Below are 23,102 nucleotides of genomic sequence, written 5' to 3'. Positions count from 1 at the left end.
TGGTGTTTGATCTGAGAGAAACTGGAGTTGAATCAATCAATCAATCAATCGTTATGTATGTAGCGTCTGTTACAATCAAAATTGTTTCTAGGCGCTTTACAGAATCCCAGGGCCTGACCCCCAACAAGCAACAGTGGCAGTGACAGTGGCATTTAATTTGTGTACGTTGTAAGGAACATAAACACACACAGGAACAACACACATTTAATGGCAATATTATCAGTGGGGTCTGAGGTAAAAAAAATAAAAGTAAAAAAAAGAATTCCAGGATTTGCTACAGGAAATTAATGGGGGCAATCCGTTGCAGACGTGACTTCACGTATTAGTTTAAAGAACTACAAAAATGGCTCCACTCACTGGGCTATTGGGCCTAAAACGCAAGACCGTCCTTGGATATGCCTGATATTTAAAAATATTAATCTTTCAGATTAAATTATTTTATAAGAATAAAATTACTCTTATTGTTTTCACTTAAATTTATAAATCTACTATGATGCACAAGGGTCTTTGCAGTTTGAGCAGTTTTATTGGATCTGTTGATGTTTTGACGATGTTTAACAGGCGATGTCGCCAGTCAATGGGCCTTCAAGCAGGAAAAACCGCCAACTTCTGCTGCGCCAAGTCGCCAGATACTGTTGGGAAGGATAGTGTGAAAATCATTTTACAGTTGGAATGAGTCTCCCGGGTAAGTCTACTACGCCTCACACGCCGTTAAATGTCTAAGAATCTTTATTTTGGTTAAGTGCGTTTTCACTAACGGCGTGCTCCCTGTTTTCTCCTCCCACTTTTTCACTGCACCGTTTTGACCCAGTTTTGTCGCTGTTGTCTGCGAAATACTGGCAACACCGGTTTAATGTTTTCTATATGGTAAAGAGTAACACTGTGTAACCATTCCTCTGGTTTAGATGGTACTTTCTGTGGTGAGATTTGATTGTTTTTTTTAATTTGCACGGAGTCTAAGAAAGCAAGAAAAGCACTAGTAAGTTAGCCTTTAGCGTGCTAACGTAAACGTTATATAATGCGGTGTGTAGTAGTTTATCGAGCAGGAATGAATCAAACGGGGTTGTTTGAATGTAATTTAGCCACATCCTTTGGTCGTAGCTGGGCAAAATGCCAGGATGATCTTGGTGTACTTTCGTTTCTACTGAACAGCGCAGAATGTGAGTCAGAGCTGTATTTCCATGTCTTTCCAGTGGGTGGCGCTCTTGCATCCGTGTAGAACAGCCCCGCTGATCAGAGATGCCCGGCCTGCAAGGTGAAAATGTGGTGGCGGCTTTGGGGAGCCCCGTTAGACGGAATAAACTCTCTCTCAAGTTCCTCCAGAGGAAAGAAACCAAACGGGCTCTAGATTTCTCCGAATCCCAAGCAGATGAGCCGAAAGCGTTTGACTCACTGGAGCCCGAGCCCAGGTGGGTCTGTGTTACTGCCTTATTGGTCGTCCTGGATAGTTAGAAATATCAGCCTCTGTCATTATTTATACAGAAATACATTTTAGACACAACTGAATGATTACCAAGCGTGATTACAGTTGAAAATGACTGTTCTTCCCGGTCCAGCCCCTGTGACCAGGTGGTCCCGGGCCCGTCTCCATGTCCAGCCTCGCCTGGCTTTCTGCTGCCATCAGAAAAGAGGGAGACCCTGGTTCCATTCGTGGGCCTCAACAACCTCGGCAACACCTGCTACTTGAACAGTGTCTTACAGGTGGGTGGCGGGTTGTATTTAGCCACCTGTTGAAACAGCGTTTGTGGCTGTTGGTTGTAGAGGTTTATTTGGAATCGTGACTAATGACTGACATCCACCGCTGTTGCAGGTGCTCTACTACTGCCCAGGGCTCAGAGACGGCGTGAAGAAACTGCATAAACTGTCCAAAAGGAAAGCAAAGTCTCAGAAAGAAGAGGAGAAAAATGAACAGGTTATTGCTTTCCTGGTGTCGTCGCTGCTCATGTTACCGTGTCCTGACTTTAGCTGTGGTTTGGTTTAACTGATTATCAGATGACCAATACATTTCAGTCATTGGTTTGTGCGTCCTTCTCCCAGACGGCAGAGGTCACGGAGGATTTGCCACCGCAGGTGGAGCTCCTGGCGAGCTTCAACAGCTTGATTATCTCCATCGAGCAGCTCCAGTCTGGTTTCCTGCTGAACCCCGACAGCTTCGGGGACGAACTCGCCACTCCTCCTCGGAAGATCCTCCACACGCTCAGGTGACAATGTGCTCATGTTTCATTTATTGGTGGGAAACTCAAGTGGAATAACACGATGTACACAAGTCAGCACGGTTATTTCGCTTTATAAATATGATGCATTTCCATGTTTTTCTGACCCAACTAATTGCTGAAGGTGTGTGTGTTGCAGACAACTAAACCCCATGTATGAAGGTTATCTCCAGCACGATGCCCAGGAGGTGCTGCAGTGCATCCTGGGATACATCCAAGAGGCTTGTGATACCATCAGGAAAGAGCAGGGGTTGAATAGGGACAAGGCAGCAACTGAGGTGAAACATGAGGATGAAAACACAGTAGCAGAACCCAAGAGTTCCACAGAAGATGAGAACCAAGTGGGCAGCAAGAGAAAGAGCGACACAGAGGTGGGAAACGCCAAAAAGAAGCCAAAATCTGTGGACGCGAAGAAATCTGAGGCAGAGGAAGAAGTAAGGAACAAGCCTGTCACTCGGTCCAAAAGACGGTCGTCCAGCGACGTGATGGTGAGCACACGAGAGGCGGAGGATGCTGGGACGAAGAAGCTCCATAAGGAGGAAGAAGCGGAGAGTGACGGCGAGGCAAAAGGCGACAAAACCTCCAAACGAAAGAAGAAAACCAAACTGAGCTGGCTGAGGCCTTCTGGGAAACAACCCAGCATCTTCTCCAAGTTCCGCCGCCTGGGGAAGATCAGCTGCACCACTGTGAAGCTCCCAAACAAACCAGAGCAGGAAAACGGGCTGGGCGAGGGTCAGAGGTCAAGTGAGGAGGCCAGTGAAGAGAGACCTCCTCAGAACATGGCCGCACTCAAGAGCGCCGGCAGATGTCAGGGTGCGGCCCTTTATCATTACTAGTTTTGCACTCCTAACATAAATGGACAGAGGTGTAATATATAGAGGTGTTTATTTTGACATCACTTTGTTTACAACGCGTGATGATGATCGGCTCCTCTGTTCTGTTTCCTCCCCAACGCAGACGGCCTGGATCTGATGGAGACCTTGTTCCAGGGTCAGCTGGTTCTCAGGACTCGCTGCCTGGAGTGTGAGAGCTTCACAGAGAGGAGAGAAGACTTTCAGGACATCAGCGTCCCGGTGCTGGACGACTCGCCCAGCAGCCCGGGGGACTTCTCTTCAGGTGGGGCTGCATTTTATTCATTTAGAATAAGATTGGCTTCCAAAACTCACAAACTCTGGTGTGGACCCTCGTTAAACCTGTCAACCGTTGTGTTTAATGAGCTTTAGAATCCTAGAACTGTTCCTGTCTGTTGACGAATGCCCCATCAGCAACTCTCTCTCCTCTTCAGTGTCCCCGGATCCAAAGCCAGAGCTGAAGACCCTGACCTGGGCCATCGGGCAGTTTGCCTCCGCGGAGCGCATCGTCGGGGAGGACAAATACTTCTGCGAGACCTGCCGTCATTACACAGAAGCGGAGAGGAGTCTCCTGTTTGACAAAACTCCTGAAGTCATCACCATCCACCTCAAACGCTTCTCCGCCAACAGCTTAGAGTGAGTGGACTTCAAAGGGACGGAATGTCCCTCAAACCTGATGGGATGTGTAGGATTCAGGTTTTAATGTGGACAAACGTCTTCAGCTCACATGTTTTACGTCCGCCCCACCTCCCAGTAACGTACCCGTCTGTTTCTGTCTCAGGTTGGACCCCTACGCTGGGCTGTCCAAGGTGAACACCCCCTTGCAGACCCCGCTGAGCCTGTCCCTGGAGGAGTGGTGCACGCAGCCCTCGGCCGCACAGGGGCAGCACTACCGCCTCTTTGCCGTCATCATGCACAGCGGCGTCACCATCGGCAGCGGCCACTACACCGCCTACGTCCGCATGAGCGACCTGAGCGACGTCAAGCTGAGGCCAGCGGACGGCCCGGAGTCCGAGGAGGAGGAGGAGGAGAGCAAGCCCGCGCCCGCCAAGAAAGACGAGCTCCCGAGCTACGACGACGGAGAGGTGTCGTTTAACCTGAACAGGAGAGGCTTGAGTTTGGCCGGTGGGAAAACGGGAGGCAAGAAGCTGTCCGAGGGGGGGGTGGGACTCCTGGGAGGCCAGAGGAGTTTGTCCAGTTATCAACTGGGAACCAGCAACGCGCACCCGGAGAAAGCGGCCAGCGCCGAGGGCCCCAAACGGAGGAAAACCATCAGCCTGAGCCAAAACCCTGAAGCGGGACTGAAGAAAGAGCCCGGGGTGGGAGAGGAGGCCCCCGCCAGCAGCTGTGGCCCAGCGGGGGCCACGGAGCAGCGGGCGCTGGACCACCTCCTCCAGTACGAAGGCAAGTGGCTGCTGTTCGACGACTGCGAGGTGCGCCTGTTCCAGGAGGAGGACTTCCTGAGAGCCTGCTCCCCCGAGACCTGCTCCTCGTCCACGCCGTACCTGCTGTTCTACAGACGCGTGGCCGAGCCGGCGCCCAGCACAGCTGCCGCCGGGGCCGCCGCACAGGGCCGGAAATACTGACCCCCCCCTCCCCCAGCCAGGATCTGGGCTTTTTTATTTTTTTACATGCCAGGGATGAATTTCTTTTTTCTGGGGGGATCATTTTTGAACATTTGATAATCTTTAATGCCTCCTCCTCTCGTGGTTACTGAGTGAACGTGGTTCTTTTTTACCATTTGGGGAAAAGCACTTTTGGAATGAAAAATCTGGAACGTTTTTCTGGGAAATTCACTTGGATGAGCGGACGGGCTGCATTTCCAGACACGTTGGTATCAATGAACGCCAAAGTCTGTTGAATTTCCCCAAACATTCAGGACACAGCCCCCCCCTCCCCCCCCAGGGTTCCTTTCCCTGCATCCCATCGACTGCACTGGTTTTCCCTTCTAGTAACGCCGGAGGCTGGAATTTATGCTATGCAGATAAAGTTTGAACCGTTGACGTTTTCTAGTTCCCAACGCAGAACATTTTGAAAAGGTGATTTTCATCCAAGCTGTATATTTGAATTATCTCTCCTAATGCCCCCCCCTCCTCCCCTCTCCCTATATGAACAGGCTTTTAACAGCAGGTTTAATACTGAGCACTGAACCAACGGGTTAAAGGTGCCAGTGGCTGACCCTTCCTGCCCTGGTGCCACGTCCTTATGGTGTATAAGCTAGCTGCAGATGTGCAACATCAGTCGTCAGTATCCATCTCAGGGCTCAACGTTGGCATCAGCAGGTGGAGTCACTCTGGGGAAACCAACCGACCATCCATCCATCCATCCATCCATCCATCCATCAGTCCGACTCCGCTCGGCCCGTTCCCATCACAAAAATAAGCTCACCCCCAGGAATCCATCCATCCTCCCCAGCTGTTCTCCTTCGGGGCACCCGGGCTGCTGACTGGGTCCCAGACCCGTTTCTGTACATAAGCTTTGTGTATATAAATATATTCCAACGATTCGGATCATAAAACTGAAAATCAGGGATTTTTTTCCCCCCGACGCTCGATACGAATATGTAGCAGTGATCCAAAGTTCTGCAGAGCCCGTTGGGCTGGTATTATAGATTTAGCTGGTTTTTTTAACCTGGGATTTAAAGGATTCCGGCTGGTTTTCTGGCCACGGCCGCTCCGTCATGAGCTCCACGCTATGCACAATAAAGTTTTTACCTTCACTCGTCTTTTTCCACCTTTCTCCCCCCACCCGAACACAACACGCCAGATTCCGAGCGTACCCCAACGCAACATTAAAATATTTATTTAGTAAAATATTTAAACAAAACTACAGAAAATTATACAAGGATGTTCCCAACGTCAGAACAATCTTTCAAGCTAGAAATAATAAAAGCATCACGATAAATAACGGTACCTTTTTTTTCCCCCTCGTACATGTTTGGGTTGTAAAATGCGTTGCTACGTAATAAAAAAGTGCACACATGAAATTGAATACAGATTATTTGGACACGTAATAATACATTATCAAAAAGGGACACCTTGACCTTTGGAATTGGACCGTTCCTGCTTTGAGACAATCATTTGGCACTGGAACTAAAAGGGCTCTCAGAGCGTTCTCTCTCTTCATTGGCTCGTTTTGTTGCGTCCGACATTCTTAATTGGCTTCGTTTCGAAGGTTGCATAGGGATAAAATACTAGGACTTTTTCTCCCGGGACATAAAAGGAAGTCTCGGTCCAAAGGCCAAGGTGTCGCCTGGTCTGACTTGTTCTTCTCCGACTGTAACAGCTCGTCTGTAAACAAATTAAGACACTGGAATGACGTACCGACCTGGCGGGACTCCTCTATTTACACCCCATAATAAATTAATATTGCAGTTTCTGCTGTGTGTGCTCGCGCCTCCATTCTTCCTCAGATGTCGAGCTTACGGAGACTCAACCTGCTGAAGGAATCTCTGGAAAAGAGAAGAACAAAGACGGGATTCACTCACACAGGAAGTGGCGTTCTGCTGCTCGTCTGCCGCCTGAACTTCCACCTCCGTTAAAACCTTTGAGCATAATGAGACGAGACGCCGAGGACGAATGCGGGGTTCCCAGTGTGATCCCGGTGGAAACAACCTCACTGGTTTCTTTTGGAAATCTCGGAATGATCTTAATTCTACAGGTCTGATTGGTTACAGGATTGTAGATCAGTGGGAACCGCACGTATTAAAGGGACAGTCCGTCCAAAAATGAAAGTTCCCTCTATTCCACATGTTGAGGGAGGTTCTGCAGCCTGGCGTCTCCCCCCCCCATCAACACTGAATAGATAAAGTTCCTTTTCTGGGCGGACGTCCTCTTTAATACACAACAGAGGACAGAGACCAGTCCCAAACTACCTTGTCAAGCTGTCCGTTTGCTGCGGGATGTTTTTTTTTTTTTTTTGCCCAACAGAAAAAATGAAAACGAGCAGAAATTAATATGCGAGCCTGACCTGAAGCCACGCCCCCCCCAGCTGCCTCTTCCTACCTGTGCGAGTTGACCTGCAGCACAGGTTTATAAAGCTGAGGGATCTTCCTGTTGATGAGGGGCTGCAGCGCCTCCTTCAGGCGGTGGTAGTTCCTCTCCAGCTCCCTCTGGTACTCCTTCTGGTCCGGCCCGATCAGGCTCTTGTTCTTACGCAGGGCGTCCTCACACCTGTCGAGCAGGTGCCCACGGTGAACTAACGCAGAGCCTCATACCATAACGGCGGTTTAAATGACCCGCAGTACCTTTTGGTGAAGTCTTTGAAGCAGAGCCGTAGCTTGTTGTGGTGCCTGTACAGCTTCGGATCGCTGGGAATCTCCGACAGGAAGACCTGAGCCACTTCCAAAGGACCCTGAAGAGCAGGGAGCAGCTTTAACACTCTGCTTTATTCCAGTCAATATTCCCAGCTATTCTCCCCCCCCCTTCACCTGGTTGACGGTGGTTCCCACCGATCCCTGCAGGACCATCTGCAGCATCTTGGCGTCGGCCGGGTCCTGGTGCGTGGCGAAGGCCAGCTCCTGAGTCTTCTTCTGCATGTCCTCTATGGCCACCTCGATGGGCGTGGAGATAATCTGGGGGGGGGGGACTTTTTTAGTGGGCAGCTTTAGCGAGTGAACACTGCGGCTTGGGTGGGACGGCACCTCCTCCTTGTGGATGATGTTGATGCGCGTCTTGATGTACGGGAAGGCGTGGGACGTGGTGAGGATGGTCTTGCGCTTGTACTGCTCGTGCAGGTCCCCGTGCGCCCGCCCGTCCAGCGTGAAGGGGGTGCAGTAGACGAAGCGCCGGAGGTTGTAGTTCTTGTCGAAGTAAGTGATGCGGTCCTTCATTTCGTAGGTGTCGAAGTACGGCTCCACGTACGTGATCTGGACGAAGGCCTGCGGAACGGGACGGTTCGTGAGCCCCCTGTGCTGAGCGGCAGAGCGGGACCGCTTCGCCTACGACCCACCTTGTTTGGGTCCAGCTTGCACTTGTCCACTGGGTTTGAGTCCTTGATGACCTCCACCTGGTCCTCTCCAAAGCGCTCCCCATAAAAACCCTGCAAAGACGGGAGAGAGCCGCATTAAATTGGGAAAAGTCCAAGCGCAAAAATTCCGGATCATCGTGCGTTCACCTCCAGCCTGTGAGAGATCTCTGCCAGCTTGGTGATGGCCGGCTCCTTGTACACAAACTCCTGCTCGTCCAGGTCGCCAAATTTTGAGCCGTAAAAGCCGACTCTAAAGTACGTACCAAACATCCTCTTTCCGTCCTGCGAGCAGGAGAGAAACGGGGTGAATTATATTCCAGGTGAAAGTGCTCCAATAAAGAAGAAACCTGTTACGCCCCGGATTCATTGGTGATCATCTGACCAAACATTGGTCACCAGTGAACTCCTCAGCACAACAGGTTTAATCTTATAGACTTACACACAGTTATCATCAAAGTCATCCAAATATTCGAGTCTACAAATTCCTAATTTATAGGGGTTGACTTTGAAATGAAAGTATCAACCAATAACTCAAAATTAGTCTGGAATCATAATGTCCGTGCTATCGCATCAATTACAAGAGGCTATTTATTATTTTAGAATTTGTTCCACTACAAAAGACAATGCCACCTTATTATGCTCACTCATTATTCCATACAGGATTTTACCGCCTCTTCATTCTGTTTCTAAAGCAAATCATTCCTAAAAATTGAAAGGATAAAAACTCTCCAAAGACCTCTGTGAGCACAACCACACTCAGAAACCAATAAAATAAACTTTAGATCCCAGCCAGAGCACCAAGATCACTACATTACACTGTTTTATTTTTAAAAAATGTGAAGAAATAGGAGCCAGAGAGAAGCAGCGGTTAGGATCTTCTGATTTCAGGTTGAAGGCGATCTTTAAAAAATTATAACAAATAAATGGAAAACTAAAAGAGGCCCTGAAAACTCGGAACTTACCACAAGACACAATTAAGTAAAGTGGGGAGGAAGGGTCGGCAACCAGGGAAATCAAAAAGGAGAAAACAGAACAAATTTAATGAGGATTCTTCCTCTCCAGAATATCAAAAAAACACAAACCAACACATAAAAGCTAAAAGAGATCCAACAGGAACTGGTTGTGGAGGGCATGCAAAGATAAGATGGCAAAAAAACCCAAACTCCACAACCATCAAAAGCAACATGCACTTTCAGTGCATTTCCAAAAGATCAGGTTCATGCAACAAACCATGAAAACTGATGTTAATACGGTTAAAAAAGACCAAAATGGGTGAAAACAAACAGGGGTCGATTTAGTTAAAAACAACAGGTAGGATGGAGTTAATACCAATAAATCAAGTAATCCCCAGATTACTGAGTGAAACGAAAAGGAATCAAAATGGGAATTTGGTTTGAGCCTGGACCCGCTGAGCGTCTGCGACAGCTCGTTTAGAAACTGTCCGAGAATCAAAGCTGCTCTTCAAATGAAAACAAGGTGCTGAAATCGAGCCCTGTGGGTGAACATGGGTGATGAAAAGTGACGGTCGGTCCGCCAGCGAGGGCGCTTTGCCCGGCGGACGGACGGACGGACAGACAAGGAGAACGGGGACGTTTGTGCTGTGCACGTGATGCACGAGACGTCTGCCGTTAGCGCCACACACTGTGGCTCCCATGCACAGCCTGCAGACGCCGTCACGCTACAGAAACAAGCTCCCGTGGAGCGTTATGAAAGGAAGGGGGGGGTGAGAGGGGAAGATGGTGATGTTGCCGCGTTCGCAGTGAGTGTCCCCGGGCGGGGGGGGGGGGGGAGGGGCAGACAGCTGTGCATTGTCTGCAGATGTTAACTGTTTGGATGTGTGTCACAAAGCAAAGAGAGCGCCTGGATGCTAGCACATCAAAAGATGAGGGTAAATAAAAACGACAGATAGACGAGCAGGGCCAAGGAACTGTTCAGCCACCTACCTCCCAGCCAGTACTCTGTGTGACAAAGAGAATACAGGACAAGTGAACCACAACAGACACACACACACACGCACCCGGACAGTGTGGCATCTACATGCACACTGTTGTTTTACAGCAAGGAAACTGAAGATAATCCCGATTTCTGGTGAATGCGGTGAACAGCGCAACAGAACTCTACAACACAAACCAAAGGCACTTCCTTGGTCAGCACGGAGTGTTTGTGAGGACTGTTGCTCTGCTCACCGGACGACTGGAACCTTTCCCACACGGCAGCTTCACCTCAAATGTCACTTTAAAAAACAACACTCCCTCCCCACATCTCAGGCCTCAACACACTCTGCAATAAATAAGCATGCGAGCTTAAATAAATACACCAGAAGTAAAATGAAGAATACCAATGTCATGCAAAGCTGCCAAACATTTGAGGGGGGGGGCTTTTTTCCAATGTTGCTTTTACTGCTACTCAATCCAGGGGGGTGAGGGAAGCCTCAGAGGAATCTCATAGTTAAAACAAACCAGAAGGTTCTTGCAGCACAACAAAGGTCTCTTGTTGATCATAAACCATCAACAGTGCACCAAAAATATGGGAAAATGCAAAACACACATTGATCTTGTACATTCAGCGTTGGCGGACGAGCTCCGAGTGTGATGAGGTGACCTGGTGAGCAGCGCGTTTACCTGATGTACGATTTTGCTGAATGCTTCCTGTAGTTTACCATGAATGGTGGCTAGCTTCTTGGCGTCCCTGTTGGCTTCGTGGATAGGGATGAGGACCTTGTACACTTCATTTACGGCCTCGTACATGCCCGCCTGGAGAGGAGATCGAGGAAAACCAACAAACACTAAAGCGGTTGCCTCAAATTAGCCCAAAAAGATGCTGGATTTCCTTTACCACCAGGTCTCACCATAGAGAAGGAAGCAGCCGCCTGCTCCAGGAGGCCCACAAGGCCGATCTCCGTGAAGTATTTCCCTGAGCATATGCCCTCCTCGTCTGGTGACACCACATCATCAGAGACGGCGGATTCCTCCAGCACGTTGGAGGAAATATGCTGCACACACACACACACACAGACAGTACAAATGGGTCCACTCCGTCATGCTCATAGGCGAGGGCACTTCTCTCCTCACCTGGAAGGTGACGCAGCCCACGGGCAGATACTTGCGGTCCTCGAGCATGCTCAGGTATTCTGCAACCAGAGCGGCGCTGTGAACCAGACACTGAGCCGCCTCGGCGTGGTTGTTCCTCTCCGAGTGTTTACCAGCCATGTTCTGGAGCCACGTCAGGCGCAGGTCAGGTGACGTCTGGTAACCCTTAGCAATCCTACCGAAGGAAAAACAGGCGCCGTTTATAAAGACGATCAGATTTTAGATCAGAGCTAAAGGTGTTTGATGAAATCTGCATGGATTTTGTACCTGTACATCAGATCTATTAGCATTTCGGGGTCTTCCTGGTGCTCCTTCATCTTGACGGTGTCAGACAGGATCATGTGTAGATTAAAGACCAGGTCCTGAACCTGGTGATGGAGCACAAATGGATCGACCGTGTGTCAGCCAGTCAGCAGTATTCTAACAGCGTGATGGACGACCAGCCGGCAGTCGGACCATAAATCTGTACCTGGTCTGGGAATGTGGTCTCTCTCAGCTCCAAGTCTTCTTCTGCGTAGGTGAGGATGGTCTTCAGGGAGCGACGTAAGAACTCCTCGTTAAAATTTTGAGACGTCCCCACCAGGGATGAAAGCGACATGGTCACCTGCATCTTCACTCTTGCAAAGTTCTAAAAACGACAAAAAGTCACAGACGACAAAGTGCTGGATGTGGCTGATCAACGAGGAGGCAGCGCTTGGCCTTTCAGGTGTGATACTTACGTTGCCGATCTCAAAGTTTTGCCTCATGAGCAGGTAGAGCGACGCGCTGGCGTGGGCTCTGATGATGCTGATGCTGCTGCTGCAGCTCCTCAACAGCCTCAGGCACAGGTCAGCACACTGCTCGGTCTCCTCCTCAAACAGCAGCTCAGGAAACTGCAAAAGCAGAGAGAAGTCAACCCCACATGCCTAGATAAACGCCAGAACACTGAGGAAATGGTTCACATTTGATCCAAGGCCACCCTCACCTTCGATACCAGTGCCCTCTGGGTGGCAAAGCAGTGCTGGAGGTAGAGGGCGCTCTGGTTGCAGGCCATGCTGTGGAGCAGCACCTTCAGGACGCCACCGAGGACGCTCTCCTTCGACTCCGTCACAGACACCGTCTGCAATAAAAAGAAAGAAAAAAACCCACTTTGTATCAGATCACAGATTTAAAGAGCGATGTGTCTTTATATGTTGCATTTATTCCTCTTCACAAACCTGCACAACAATCTCTAAGGTGTCCAGGATAATCAGGTTGGCCTCAGTTGCAAGATTTCCATCGATGAGGGCTTCATGTTCCAGCTCTGCTCTGGTCCTACAATGAAAGTGACAGAAGGCTTAATCAAACTTGTCTTTTTTAAAAACAATCATTTTTAATATATCCTTTCTTCAGCAGAGGGGTTGGAAGCTCGGAGTTATAAAAGGTAAACAGCTACAGAATTATCAAAGGTTGTTTGACATAGAAACTTACAAATATATCACATATTTCACACATTAGGACAAAAAGAGCATTTATGTTGTGTTATTTTATATGAAAAACCCCAAACAAGAAGCAAACTGGTTAAAAAGCAGAGCAGACCCACTGCAACCACTACCAAGCCCCAATCAGGCAGTGTTACCAAGACAGGAGGGATGGGATGGGAAGGGTTCGGGAGCTGGATGGGGGGGGACCAGGAGCAGAGGGCCTCTGTCAGTGCATTCATGTGCATATATGAGCTTATGGAACTAAACTAGGGAGGAAATGACTCCTGAAGTGGGCGCGTCAGACCCTGGAATAATTAACACTGGTCACCAAAGTTCGTTGGGAAATCCTGCATGTTCTGAAACTTGAGATTTATGATGTTAATCACAGAGAAACCTGATAAAAATGCCAAAATGCTCACAAGCATGTGAATACACCATAAACGAGAACCGGAGACAGGGGGAAATTCAAACGGAGCACAAATCAAATGGGGACCATACAGTACCTGACTGATCTGTGACCCCTATATAAACACAGCAACGTGAGAGAACACAGAAGTTAACAGAAAACAAAGAGTGGAGCTCAAGTTTAAAAAATGACAAACTGTTTAAGGCGATGAGAAACAGCGATCTTTGATTTTATCACTGCAACGCATAAATCAGTCTAAATAAATGAATGAATAAGCTGGAATTTTTTTTGCGGTTACATAAATCCAGTGAAACAATGATGAAAATGAATGATGAAAGCAAACTGGCAGGGAGATGATTAGCATTTATGAGCAGATGATTCAGACGGATAATGATGATGTGCTCTGATGAACAATGGAACGTTTAAATTTGGAATCTTTTTTTGGTCCTTACTCAGATGTGATATTAGTATCAAATTTATTCATTTATTTATTCAAACAGATCCTTGAAAAACAAATCACCATGTGAAATTCTATTTTCAGTTTTTTTCAACTGTACAAGTGAGTCAGGGGATTATAAAATGAGCACATTCTGCTATTTAGGCATCATGAATTGTGCATAATTTTCTTTGCTGCTTTTAGAAATGAGGTGAAGTACGTTCAAAACAGCATTTAAATGTGCAGTATAGCAGCATTTGCGGTGTAAGACATACGCAATCATATTTATGTGCGGGTGTACAACAAAAATAGAGCCCAGAACAGAAAAAGAGGAGCTTTTTTTAGGTTGTTCTGTGACATTTAATAAACCATTAAAAGTGAAACAGAATGTGCATACTTGTCCATCTTTTCATTATTTTGCCTCCAGTGGGTCATGTCCTTTCTCCAGCGTAGATTCTCCTGACTGCCGAAGGCACTGCCAGATGGACTCCGTTCTAAATGGTGCAAAGGGATTATTTACTTTTTATGAGGGTGGTAATGAGGGTAAAATATGACTTCTGGAAGCTAAATGGTTACAACAGCATCTGCTGTACCTTACTCAAAAGGTCATTTTGAGGAATTGCTTTGGAATTTCTGTAATCCCCGCCCCCAATAAAAAATATCTCTATATTTTAAAAATGTACATGCTGTTGGACTAGTGCCCCCACCTAGCTGCCCTCTGCTGCGTCGCACCATCTCCTGTCTGGCCCCGATGCTGCCCAGTATGGCCTCCTCCAGCTTGGCCTTCATGTCTTTGGACTTCTTAAAAGTTAAGCTGTTCATTCTTTCGAACGCCTTCTTTCCCTGCATGGTGAACACAACATGGGCCTTGTATCCAAGAGGCAGAGGGTGAAATGACAAAGAGCACAGTGGGAAAGTTATTTACATCACAGCACTCAGCCAGAAAATACAGGTTAGTAGAGGCAAAAGAAATGGAAGCCCAAAAAGAAAACTGACTGCACTGCATGTGTGCTTGAAACACACATGAGTAAAGGCATGTTTATGGAAAGCAGGAAGTTGCTGGTATTTTATCAGCACATTTAATAGCCAAAGCATATCAGCACAGAAGCTACTGTTGCTAAGTGCACGAGTTAGCACAAGAGCGTCGACACAAGAAACGGCGGTTCTACCTTGTACTCAAAGCAAGAGACACAGAGGAAGAGGAGATCCAGCAGGCGGTTCAACTGTGACACAGACAAATCTGTGAACCATTTCTGTAACACCATCTCATCAGCATTCTTCAGTACCCACAGCAGACAGATGAGAAGACTGCGACTTGACTCGGCCGTGAAGCTACCGTGTTGACGACTCGCCTGGACGTTGGCGGGGGAGCAAACGACCACGAAATGAGAGAAACGTCTACGAACCTGGCTCCTTGTGTGTTTTCTAATTTAAACGCAACTCCACTAACTACAAGAATTACCTGCGAGTTCAGCAAGAAGCTACTCGGTCGAGATATAGGGGAAGCGGTGGCGGTTCCCGCTATTGCCATGGCAACAGTCTGGCTGATTAGGCTGTTAGCCTCACCTTCAGCGTCTTCACCACTGCAGCCCACTGCTGCACCCTGCGGACAGCCTGGCCGCCCCCACTGGTTATGGGACTCTAGCGAGTCACAGAGAGAGATATTTTCACTCAATAAGAAAGAACAACAATGTTTACAGGAGCCCATAATATTTACCTGAAAAGTCATAGAGTTGTGGTAGCGTTTCCATGACGATGCCAATGAGGGGCAGGTAAAGCATGGCGACCCTGGCCTTCACCTCAGGGTCAGCATAGCGTGGGTCAGAGTCATGGCTGGACAGGAGGTTGTGAACGACGCTGACCACTTTTTTATGGAGGCCAAACATCCTATAATGACAAGAAGACAGACAGAAATAAACATAGACTGCCTTTTAAATCCATTTTCGTAGAAGAAATTTGGGTACCGACCCTTCATTTTCAGGGTCCAATATTACAGACAGTTCAGACAGCACCAGTCCAGCCAGAAAGTGCTGTTCCCTGAAGGGGGCAGACAGCTCAAACATATTGGCTATCTTTTGGTCCTGGACATGTGTGGAGAAACCAGAACTCTGAGGACAGAAGAGGAACATCAACACGTTTAGACGGAACATGATGCGACTATACTAACTGCTGGAAAATTTATTCCACAAAATCTCTTACCGACAATTAAATTGTTATTCTTAATCATCACACTCGACTAAAATATGAGTCACTTCCACAAGTCTACAAGTATCTATCACAAGTCTGACCTGTGAGGTTGCTGAAGACACAGAGGGTGAAGGTGAGGCGGGTGGGGTGAGCAGACAGCAAGGCAGGTTGAGTGTAACATAATGTTCATGGCTACAAATGATGCGCAGAAAGTCCAGCCTCAGAGACTCCAAGGTTGGGTTCTGCAGAGCATAAAGCTTTGTCGACACCTGGAAATAAAATGGAAAGTCTTATTTTTACAGCCTGGACCAAGAAGGGCATCACAGTATCACAGTTGATAGAGAACTCAGATCTGAAAATGTTAATGAACTCTTCAGTTCTCTTCAATAGAGCAAATCTTAAAGTGCAGTGATGTCAGATAATGACAATGAAGCCTACACTGATGATCTGGCTGCCTGATCTCTGCCTATAAAAATTGAATTTGTAAGATTTGGTACACCTCACTATACGCTTGCCTGTTTCCAGTACGCTCTGATTAGGGTGAAGACGAAGCCTCTGTCCATGACCGACAACAAATCGTTGAGGAAGAACGCCAGGCTTGTGTTTAGTCTCTCCACCAGCTCCAGGTCCTGGTAAACAAAAATACATGAGTTATGTTTATAACAACGTCATAACTTATTGTGGAGGGAACCTTGCTGTTTTCTCACCTTCTGGAAACGAGATACGATGTCACCTGCAATGGTGCTGACCAGGGCTGTGATGTCATCCATGAAGCGTTCGGGGAAACGGTTCTTCCTGGGTGACTCCAAGCGATCAGTGAAGTACAGGTGGTGAATAATGCTCTTCACCTGTGGTAAGGGAGGGAAAAAAGGACCATCTGCTACAAATGCCCATCAAAGTTAGGGCTGTTTTTAGATGTAAGAAGGTTTCCCCACCATCAGTTCAAAGAAAAACCAGGCCTGCTGCAGGGCACCTTCTCGGATGCTCCCACTGCTCACCACCCACTGCAGGGCCAGCTCTTCGTGGAACAGCTAAAACAGACGATTAAATCGGAAACACGTGGACAAAATAATGAGGGGGAAGGGAGGACAGACAAGGACAGGAAAATAAAAGGAGACACTGTGAGGGACCAGGAGAATAAAACCCCATCTTAGAATAAAACAGACCTCAAGACATGCTGGGGGGTAAGACATGAAATAATAATAAATGGATTAGACAAAATTCAAGGTTCCAAACAATAAGGGTTAGTTACACCAAAAGGCTTTTAGCGTTGAAAGAAGACTACAGTATTCATCAATACATGGCACCATGTGTGCAACCAACATCAAACACTGTCTGGCTCATTCTACTGGCTCTTTAGAGAACCAGAACTAGAACTGAGCGAGTCTTTTAATAACGATTCTTAAATAATGTTTCAGGTCAGCGGTTAAATGCTCCAAGTGTTTAATACATTTACTGACCAAACTACCTTCCACTTCACAGAATGTATCGTGGGAAGTTCAGGTAGAGGCAGATGACTGGAGAGTAAATGTGACCTCGATGTCTGAGAGGACATCACAGAGTAGGATGAAAAGTAGCCAGACTGTGCTAACGGTGGTGCTGCATCAAAACCCCTGACACGTCAACAACAAGAGGCAGGTCACTGACATTCAGCATTCAACAAGACTCCACGACCACCAAATACGACATCGATCAATTCAGAGGAACACATCCAGACAAGACAGGTGAGGAGGTGAGCAAATAGGTGGGTAGGGTTTGGCTCCTGCCCCGGTGCAAGTGGCTCTACCTTTTTTGTGGGCAACCGTCCTGTTAATGTTTGCAAGAAACTGGCGCTCTCAGTGTGCGAAGACATGCGATTGCCACAGCGCTCCATGGCCTATGGGTGGGATGAATGGAACGGTGACAATAAGGTTAGTGGAAGAGCAACGGGAGGGTGGGGCTGCACCTAATACCCCAGCACACAGAATGTGTCTACTGGACAACACACAAATGCACAATTAACATTTTCACAGATGAAGACACACGTGGACACAGGACATATCAGTGTAATGCTGTAAATACAATCTAAAACAGCTGGCAGGAGGGATAAAAAAACGGCTAAAAATCATGTAAATACATTCTATGCTGTTTTTATATTAGTTTCACCAGGTCTTGCTTAAAGTTGCGCAATTTTGTATCCCTCCAAGAAAAATCATGGACATAAAATGATGGTTCATAAGTTATACCAAGTAATATGTCAACAGTGTGAACGAGTCATTTTGTGATAACATAGAATTTATTTTATGCTCTAAATCTAAACAGTATTTAATGTATAAAAGTGAGAATGGCAGAACATCAGATGAAGCTGACAGATGTTGCATTAGGACAGGAACACAACATGCGAGATCATGCAAGCTTTACTAGCTGAGAGGGGAGACGATCAGTTCAACGATGGAAGAATGAAGGTTTTGGTGGGAGAAGGGAGGAAGACACCAATGAGTTAGATTATTTCTAAAAACTACTGACGAAGATCTGATGGGGTTAGTTTTACCACTGCACTTTTTCTCATCAAAAAATTTTGAAAAAGAATAATTAATGAACTGGCACTCAATATATGTTTTCAGTCCATATGTCTTAATGCAAACAGTGAGAAAAAGGTTAGCGTTTGGTATAATCAGTGAGGCGGGATGACTGGCATAAAGCAGTAGTGTCATGTATGATCAATGTATGAGATGATAAGAGGATTATGTTTTCAAGAATATCGTCATATTTTGAAGTTTTGGTCTTTTATGTCTCCGTACTACATAGGTAAAGTGCTAAATGGGTTTAAACTAATTTGAATGGTTCGCCTTCATAAACCACAGCAATGTTCATATTAACATACAGTCAAAGAAAGGCATCACTATGACAGCACTAATGCAATGATGTCCTGCTTAAAGTACTCTTTAAGGGGGAAAATGATGGCCCAACATTGACAAAGTACACAAAGAAACCAAAACTTCAAGTACAACAATACTCTGTTCAAGGTGAAAAGGGTCATTTGGTTTTGCAGTGAGGCAAAGTTGAGGACGGGGTATTCATAAAACCACCTGCATGGTTTCTGGAGCGGACCCAGGGCTGGATCCCCAGGGGGCACTCTTACAGCCCATGGTGTGCACCCACGAGTTGGAGCGGTCTAAGCCCTAGGTGTGCCAAGGTCAAAGGACACAAGGCAGGCAGGAAGCAAGGGAATGAGTGAGCAGCACAGGGAAAGGAGGAGGGAAGGAATATTGACAAGTTAAAGAGGTTCAGAGGCCAGGACAGCTGAAAGATGCCCAAGAACCAAACATGGTTAGCTGTCAAAAAAAAAAATTGAAAACATCACCACAAAAGGAGCAGTACAAAGGTTCTCTCTGACTTTTGCTCTAAAGGAAATAAGTTCCCCTTCCTCAGAGACAAGAGAAGAAAGGTTTAGTTCAGTATTAGCAAGAAAGGACACATTCATGGAAAAAAGGGCTGCATTCAGTCAATAAACAGGCACTTACTTGGGTTGAATGAAAGAAACATATTAAATGCGAGACAAGACCTAGTGTGTAATATCTCATTCTGATTAAATAAAAAGAAGCTGAGACTCCAAATTCCCCACAAAACCCCCATTTGTTTCTAAAAGGAAAATGACTGGACAGATGTTAATGCCATCTACTGTCTGATGTGGCAATAAACTGAATCTTTTTTTAAAGTCAAGTTGCACAACCTGCACACCCTGATCATTCAGACTGTCTGCTGATGACATCAGGTTGGGGCTAAAATAGAGAGATAAGATGTGCAGGCTTTGTTTACACAGTGTACATATATTCTACATGTTGAAATAGTCCTATGTACACTGTCACTGTACACAGGGATTCAGCACAGTCACCTGATAAACCTATCTGAAATCAAAGGAAGCAGTTTGATTGCATTCTTGCTAAATATTTAATACTGACAATAAGATTTACCTTTTTCATGGAGCAGACATATTTTGTATTTATGTCTTTTAGAACTAAAAGTATGATGTAAAGTTCCAGTTACGCATATATATATATATATATATATATACATATATTTATATATAGAACTGTTGCCAATGATCATCTTACCTTGCTGCCAATGATGGAGCGGACCTCGTCATCTGGTGACGTGGGTGTTCCGGAGATGTCCGGGTTGCTGTTGCTGAGGCTGCGGGAACGGTTCAGATTGAGGCTGGCTGGACGAACAGCTGAGCGGGCCATGGTTGCATAATGAACCGAACCTCCCAACCCTCCTGGACCTGAGATGTAAAAAGAAAAGGGCAGTATCTCACTAATAAGCAATTACTACAAGCCAGAGGAACTAAAGTAATAAAATGGCAGCAGATTAAGATTTTAACTACATGAACAGTGACATGGAATGTCTAAAATGACGTTCTATACAAAAAAATGCAATGTCTTTCTAATTTAAAGGGAGGACAGACTTAAAATTGTCTGTGTTGGGCTTTATATACCTTGTAAAGATGAGTTGGTGTCTTTGTTGAGCAGTCAGAAGACAAAACACAAAGTTATGAAGAAAATGGCAAAAAAAAAAAAAAATGAATGGAAAAATTAAAAATATGGCAGGTAGGTTTATAATAGACATTCAGTGGAGGCAAGCGAGAATAATGCAAAAGTAGAAAAACAGAAAAGTAGGGAAAGAGTGAAGAAAAAAAAAAGAGTACAGCTCAGAAATCTGAGGAAAATACCTGGAGAGTGTGAGTTGGGGTCAGTGCTGGGCAAGCGGAACACATAGTGGATATACGAGGACAGTAAGCCATTTCGGCCATGCATGTCCTGGCTGGCGTCCAGGTATTTATAGAGACGGTTTGCAATGGTTGCCATGACCTCGAACGACGCCTGGCCCAGGTTCACTGATCACGAATACAAAGAGGAAGCATAATCAGCAGACAGTGAAAAACAAAAATACAACAAATACAAAGTCACATCAATCACATGCATCCAATAAAAATACATAAAACACCTCAGTCCATCTCTGAATAGAACTGAAGGAAAACATCCAGGCTGCAGTTGCGCATCATGGAAGGAATTACCTATTTGCCCGGCGATGACCGGCGGACGCACGACCAGCAACACCAGCTTGTCGAGTAGAAGGTGAAGAAATCGGACCACGGGCTCCAGCTGAGCAGAGTTGAGTGCTGCAATGCTGGATTTGAGCTCAGCCTCCAGGTTGTTTTCCATGATCCGCATGTCTCCTATCCTGACCGGGAACATGTGCTCGTCCAGGGCGTGTACCAAGGCAAAGAACTTATCAAGGTACTGGTCCTGGAGAGTGGGAGGGTACAAAAGAGGGGAGAAATGACATTTGCTTGTAAAATACAGATACATAAATACAATAAAGAGTATAGAGAAAGAATTAGCATTTGTTTTACACAACAAATCCAATGACAAATGTAAGTGTGTACTGTCCTTAGACCTTACAGATGAGATATGAACCCCGGTGTTTGAGATTAGGTCTCAGCATTTAATCAGGAAAGTGGCACTACTTGGTCATGAAACTGTGTTAAATAAGAAGAATGTAGAGTAGAAAGGGTGTCATAGAAGTGGAAGCTTGTTTCTACTTTTCACAAAGTTGGCTCATCATGTTGAAACGGCTAAACTTACTTTGGTACAAGAACGCATGAGAGTTCAGTGAGTTTTATCTGTGCCGGGCACAATGATTAATGGGCACATTAATCTCAGTTTGGCTCCTAGGGACCAGAGGCAGCCCATAGTCAGACCATACAGAGATGGAGTAGGCCCCAGTAAATTACTGGCAAAGCAAGTCTGGCCCAATAATGACCTGGTGCAAGGAAGTAACAACCGTCCAAAATTGAAACACTGTTTGTTACTTGTTGCTCCAAGGAAAATATGCTGTTACAGAGTAGCATTAATTAATGTTTATCACCTCTTTTCCCCCCAAACAGAACTTAAACTACTGCACACAACCTTCTTACCTGAGTGTGAATGGCTGAAACAGTGACCACTTCCACATTAAATACCCCTCGATGGTTGTCCACCCACTTCATTCCCGGGAGAGGAACCTGACGTAACATAAATGCATGGCTCAATTAAAATGAGCAACAAAAATCAGAAATGATGTTAATGACAAAATGGTTTACATACTGAGAGGAGTGTCCTAATACTGTATTTGCCTCAAAAGCAAACTCCTAAGCTTTGCTTGTATATAAACCATCACATTTCTACATTTGCTATATTGCTGCAGAATTTGACAAGAATCTATATGGATGCAATTGAACATACAATATAAAATCTGTAAAAAAAACAAATAATCCAGCTCACAATGTTTCCAAAAACAATCTATACTGTTAAATTTGATTTTACCTTAATCTAATATTGGTTTAAATTAATATTGGGTTGTTTCTTGGGCCACAATAAATCTTAAAAAGAAATCTTTTCACACAACTTATTTGAAAACAGACAAAGAATTTGATTATCTTACATCAGGTGAGAGCACAGAATATGATTGTGGGGGTTTTTCCAGAGATACAGGCAAGCAGAAGTGTCCTGTTCTCAGGCGCCCGCTCTGCAGCATGGGGATCCACTGCACAAAACAGAGGACACAGAATACAGCAAATGGAATCAGGTCACATGTATTGTACATTCAAACTTCCCCAGTGATGTACAGCAGCAGCGCAATGATTAAAATGCTAAATGAAAATGCCTCGTGCCCCCCCCCTCCCCGGTGAGCAGCTGTTTCAGTGGCCGTTACCTACCGTGTATCCCACAGGGGTCTCCAACGGCGTATTCTGCTTTTGCTGGCAGCTGACGTGATAAAAAGTGAAGAGAATGTGGTGGTGATCCGACAGTGAGGCGGGAAGTTTAATCTTGACCTCATCGTGAAAATCTGGGGATCTGTTGGCAAAAAAGAGGTGGCAATTTTGTAGTATAAGATTGCTTGATTTGACTTGACGGATTAGGCGAAAGAAAAAAAAATACAACTAGAAAACAACTGCATCAGGTTCTTTTTCAAAAATCAACTACGCACAAACGGTGAAGAATGTTTCAATTCCTTTTAGACTTTGCCTTTAAAACACCATTTCTGAGAGGTCAGGGAATGAAAAATAATAAAAAATAAATAAATAAATACCATACCGGTTATGATAGACCACAGAAGTGTAGGCTTCCCTGGCAAAATCTCCACAGCTGGACTTCCCAAATATTACCGGCAGTGCGTTGTTTGGGTCCTCTCCGTTCATAAATTGCACTTTGACTGTGATGTTGCGGGCAGATCCTTGGCGATTGGCGAAGTTTAGACTCTGCGGGTACACGTACAGAAGATTCCTGAAAGTGAACCACAGAAAACATGATGAGTTATAGATGCCATCTTTATTTCTACTCCAATTAGATTCTCAATCAGTATAACACCAGATATGTCAAAATGTACCCATTTGAGTTTATTTATCAGGGTCCATTTTTCACGTAAGTCTTGATTTCACATCACGTTCTGACCAGTTAAATTTTACTGGGATACCAGTGACTCCTAA

General features: G+C 45.9%; 2 protein-coding genes across 20 annotated transcripts in view; one reads left to right on the top strand and one right to left on the bottom strand.

The window, feature by feature from the left end:
• Positions 1 to 575: 575 nt before the first annotated feature.
• usp1 (ubiquitin specific peptidase 1) lies at positions 576 to 5,786 on the top strand. The gene is made up of 9 exons (XM_011615117.2): positions 576 to 685; positions 1,194 to 1,409; positions 1,557 to 1,701; positions 1,811 to 1,912; positions 2,038 to 2,201; positions 2,353 to 3,026; positions 3,171 to 3,329; positions 3,499 to 3,700; positions 3,846 to 5,786. Exons 2-9 carry the CDS (start codon positions 1,240 to 1,242, stop codon positions 4,648 to 4,650), a joined length of 2,421 nt encoding a protein of 806 aa, XP_011613419.2. The 5' UTR covers positions 576 to 685; positions 1,194 to 1,239; the 3' UTR covers positions 4,651 to 5,786.
• A 64-nt stretch (positions 5,787 to 5,850) lies between these two features.
• dock7 (dedicator of cytokinesis 7) overlaps positions 5,851 to 23,102 on the bottom strand; it is a 28,731-nt gene continuing 11,479 nt past the window's right edge. The window contains exons 15-52 of one of the 19 annotated variants that reach the window (XM_029827612.1): positions 22,711 to 22,899; positions 22,332 to 22,470; positions 22,058 to 22,159; positions 21,552 to 21,638; positions 20,649 to 20,880; positions 20,304 to 20,468; positions 20,070 to 20,090; positions 19,687 to 19,856; positions 18,661 to 18,753; positions 17,379 to 17,468; positions 16,528 to 16,623; positions 16,300 to 16,440; positions 16,108 to 16,221; positions 15,694 to 15,861; positions 15,374 to 15,513; positions 15,123 to 15,292; positions 14,868 to 15,046; positions 14,575 to 14,757; positions 14,113 to 14,272; positions 13,803 to 13,899; positions 13,067 to 13,084; positions 12,318 to 12,414; positions 12,086 to 12,220; positions 11,841 to 11,993; positions 11,591 to 11,749; positions 11,389 to 11,489; positions 11,104 to 11,296; positions 10,881 to 11,024; positions 10,654 to 10,785; positions 9,976 to 9,990; positions 8,180 to 8,305; positions 8,015 to 8,104; positions 7,707 to 7,943; positions 7,494 to 7,637; positions 7,311 to 7,417; positions 7,069 to 7,236; positions 6,939 to 6,958; positions 5,851 to 6,515 (exon numbers count right to left, since the gene is read on the bottom strand). In XM_029827612.1, coding sequence (XP_029683472.1) covers positions 6,943 to 6,958; positions 7,069 to 7,236; positions 7,311 to 7,417; positions 7,494 to 7,637; positions 7,707 to 7,943; positions 8,015 to 8,104; positions 8,180 to 8,305; positions 9,976 to 9,990; positions 10,654 to 10,785; positions 10,881 to 11,024; positions 11,104 to 11,296; positions 11,389 to 11,489; positions 11,591 to 11,749; positions 11,841 to 11,993; positions 12,086 to 12,220; positions 12,318 to 12,414; positions 13,067 to 13,084; positions 13,803 to 13,899; positions 14,113 to 14,272; positions 14,575 to 14,757; positions 14,868 to 15,046; positions 15,123 to 15,292; positions 15,374 to 15,513; positions 15,694 to 15,861; positions 16,108 to 16,221; positions 16,300 to 16,440; positions 16,528 to 16,623; positions 17,379 to 17,468; positions 18,661 to 18,753; positions 19,687 to 19,856; positions 20,070 to 20,090; positions 20,304 to 20,468; positions 20,649 to 20,880; positions 21,552 to 21,638; positions 22,058 to 22,159; positions 22,332 to 22,470; positions 22,711 to 22,899 — 4,771 coding nt within the window. In that variant the 3' untranslated portion in view covers positions 5,851 to 6,515; positions 6,939 to 6,942. Of the gene's footprint in view, positions 6,516 to 6,938; positions 6,959 to 7,068; positions 7,237 to 7,310; positions 7,418 to 7,493; positions 7,638 to 7,706; positions 7,944 to 8,014; positions 8,105 to 8,179; positions 8,315 to 9,975; positions 9,991 to 10,653; positions 10,786 to 10,880; positions 11,025 to 11,103; positions 11,297 to 11,388; positions 11,490 to 11,590; positions 11,750 to 11,840; positions 11,994 to 12,085; positions 12,221 to 12,317; positions 12,415 to 13,066; positions 13,085 to 13,802; positions 13,900 to 14,112; positions 14,273 to 14,574; positions 14,758 to 14,867; positions 15,047 to 15,122; positions 15,293 to 15,373; positions 15,514 to 15,693; positions 15,862 to 16,107; positions 16,222 to 16,299; positions 16,441 to 16,527; positions 16,624 to 17,378; positions 17,469 to 18,660; positions 18,754 to 19,686; positions 19,857 to 20,069; positions 20,091 to 20,303; positions 20,469 to 20,648; positions 20,881 to 21,551; positions 21,639 to 22,057; positions 22,160 to 22,331; positions 22,471 to 22,710; positions 22,900 to 23,102 lie in introns of all 19 variants that reach the window. The other 18 variants (XM_029827606.1, XM_029827611.1, XM_029827607.1 and 15 more) reach the window with 18 other exon arrangements.

This window comes from Takifugu rubripes, chromosome 20, assembly GCF_901000725.2.
Source record: "Takifugu rubripes chromosome 20, fTakRub1.2, whole genome shotgun sequence".
NCBI classification, from domain to species: Eukaryota; Metazoa; Chordata; class Actinopteri; order Tetraodontiformes; family Tetraodontidae; genus Takifugu; species Takifugu rubripes.
This window is presented reverse-complemented; position numbering and strand designations above follow the sequence as displayed.

What these genes read in the sequence shown, in the direction of transcription:
- usp1 (XM_011615117.2), top strand. Translation starts at nt 1,240, where the DNA reads ATGCCCGGCCTGCAAGGTGAAAATGTGGTGGCGGCTTTGGGGAGCCCC. An exon ending in ACTTGAACAGTGTCTTACAG is followed by an intron (nt 1,702 to 1,810) that starts GTGGGTGGCGGG and finishes CCGCTGTTGCAG; the next exon opens with GTGCTCTACTACTGCCCAGG. An exon ending in AAGATCCTCCACACGCTCAG is followed by an intron (nt 2,202 to 2,352) that starts GTGACAATGTGC and finishes TGTGTGTTGCAG; the next exon opens with ACAACTAAACCCCATGTATG.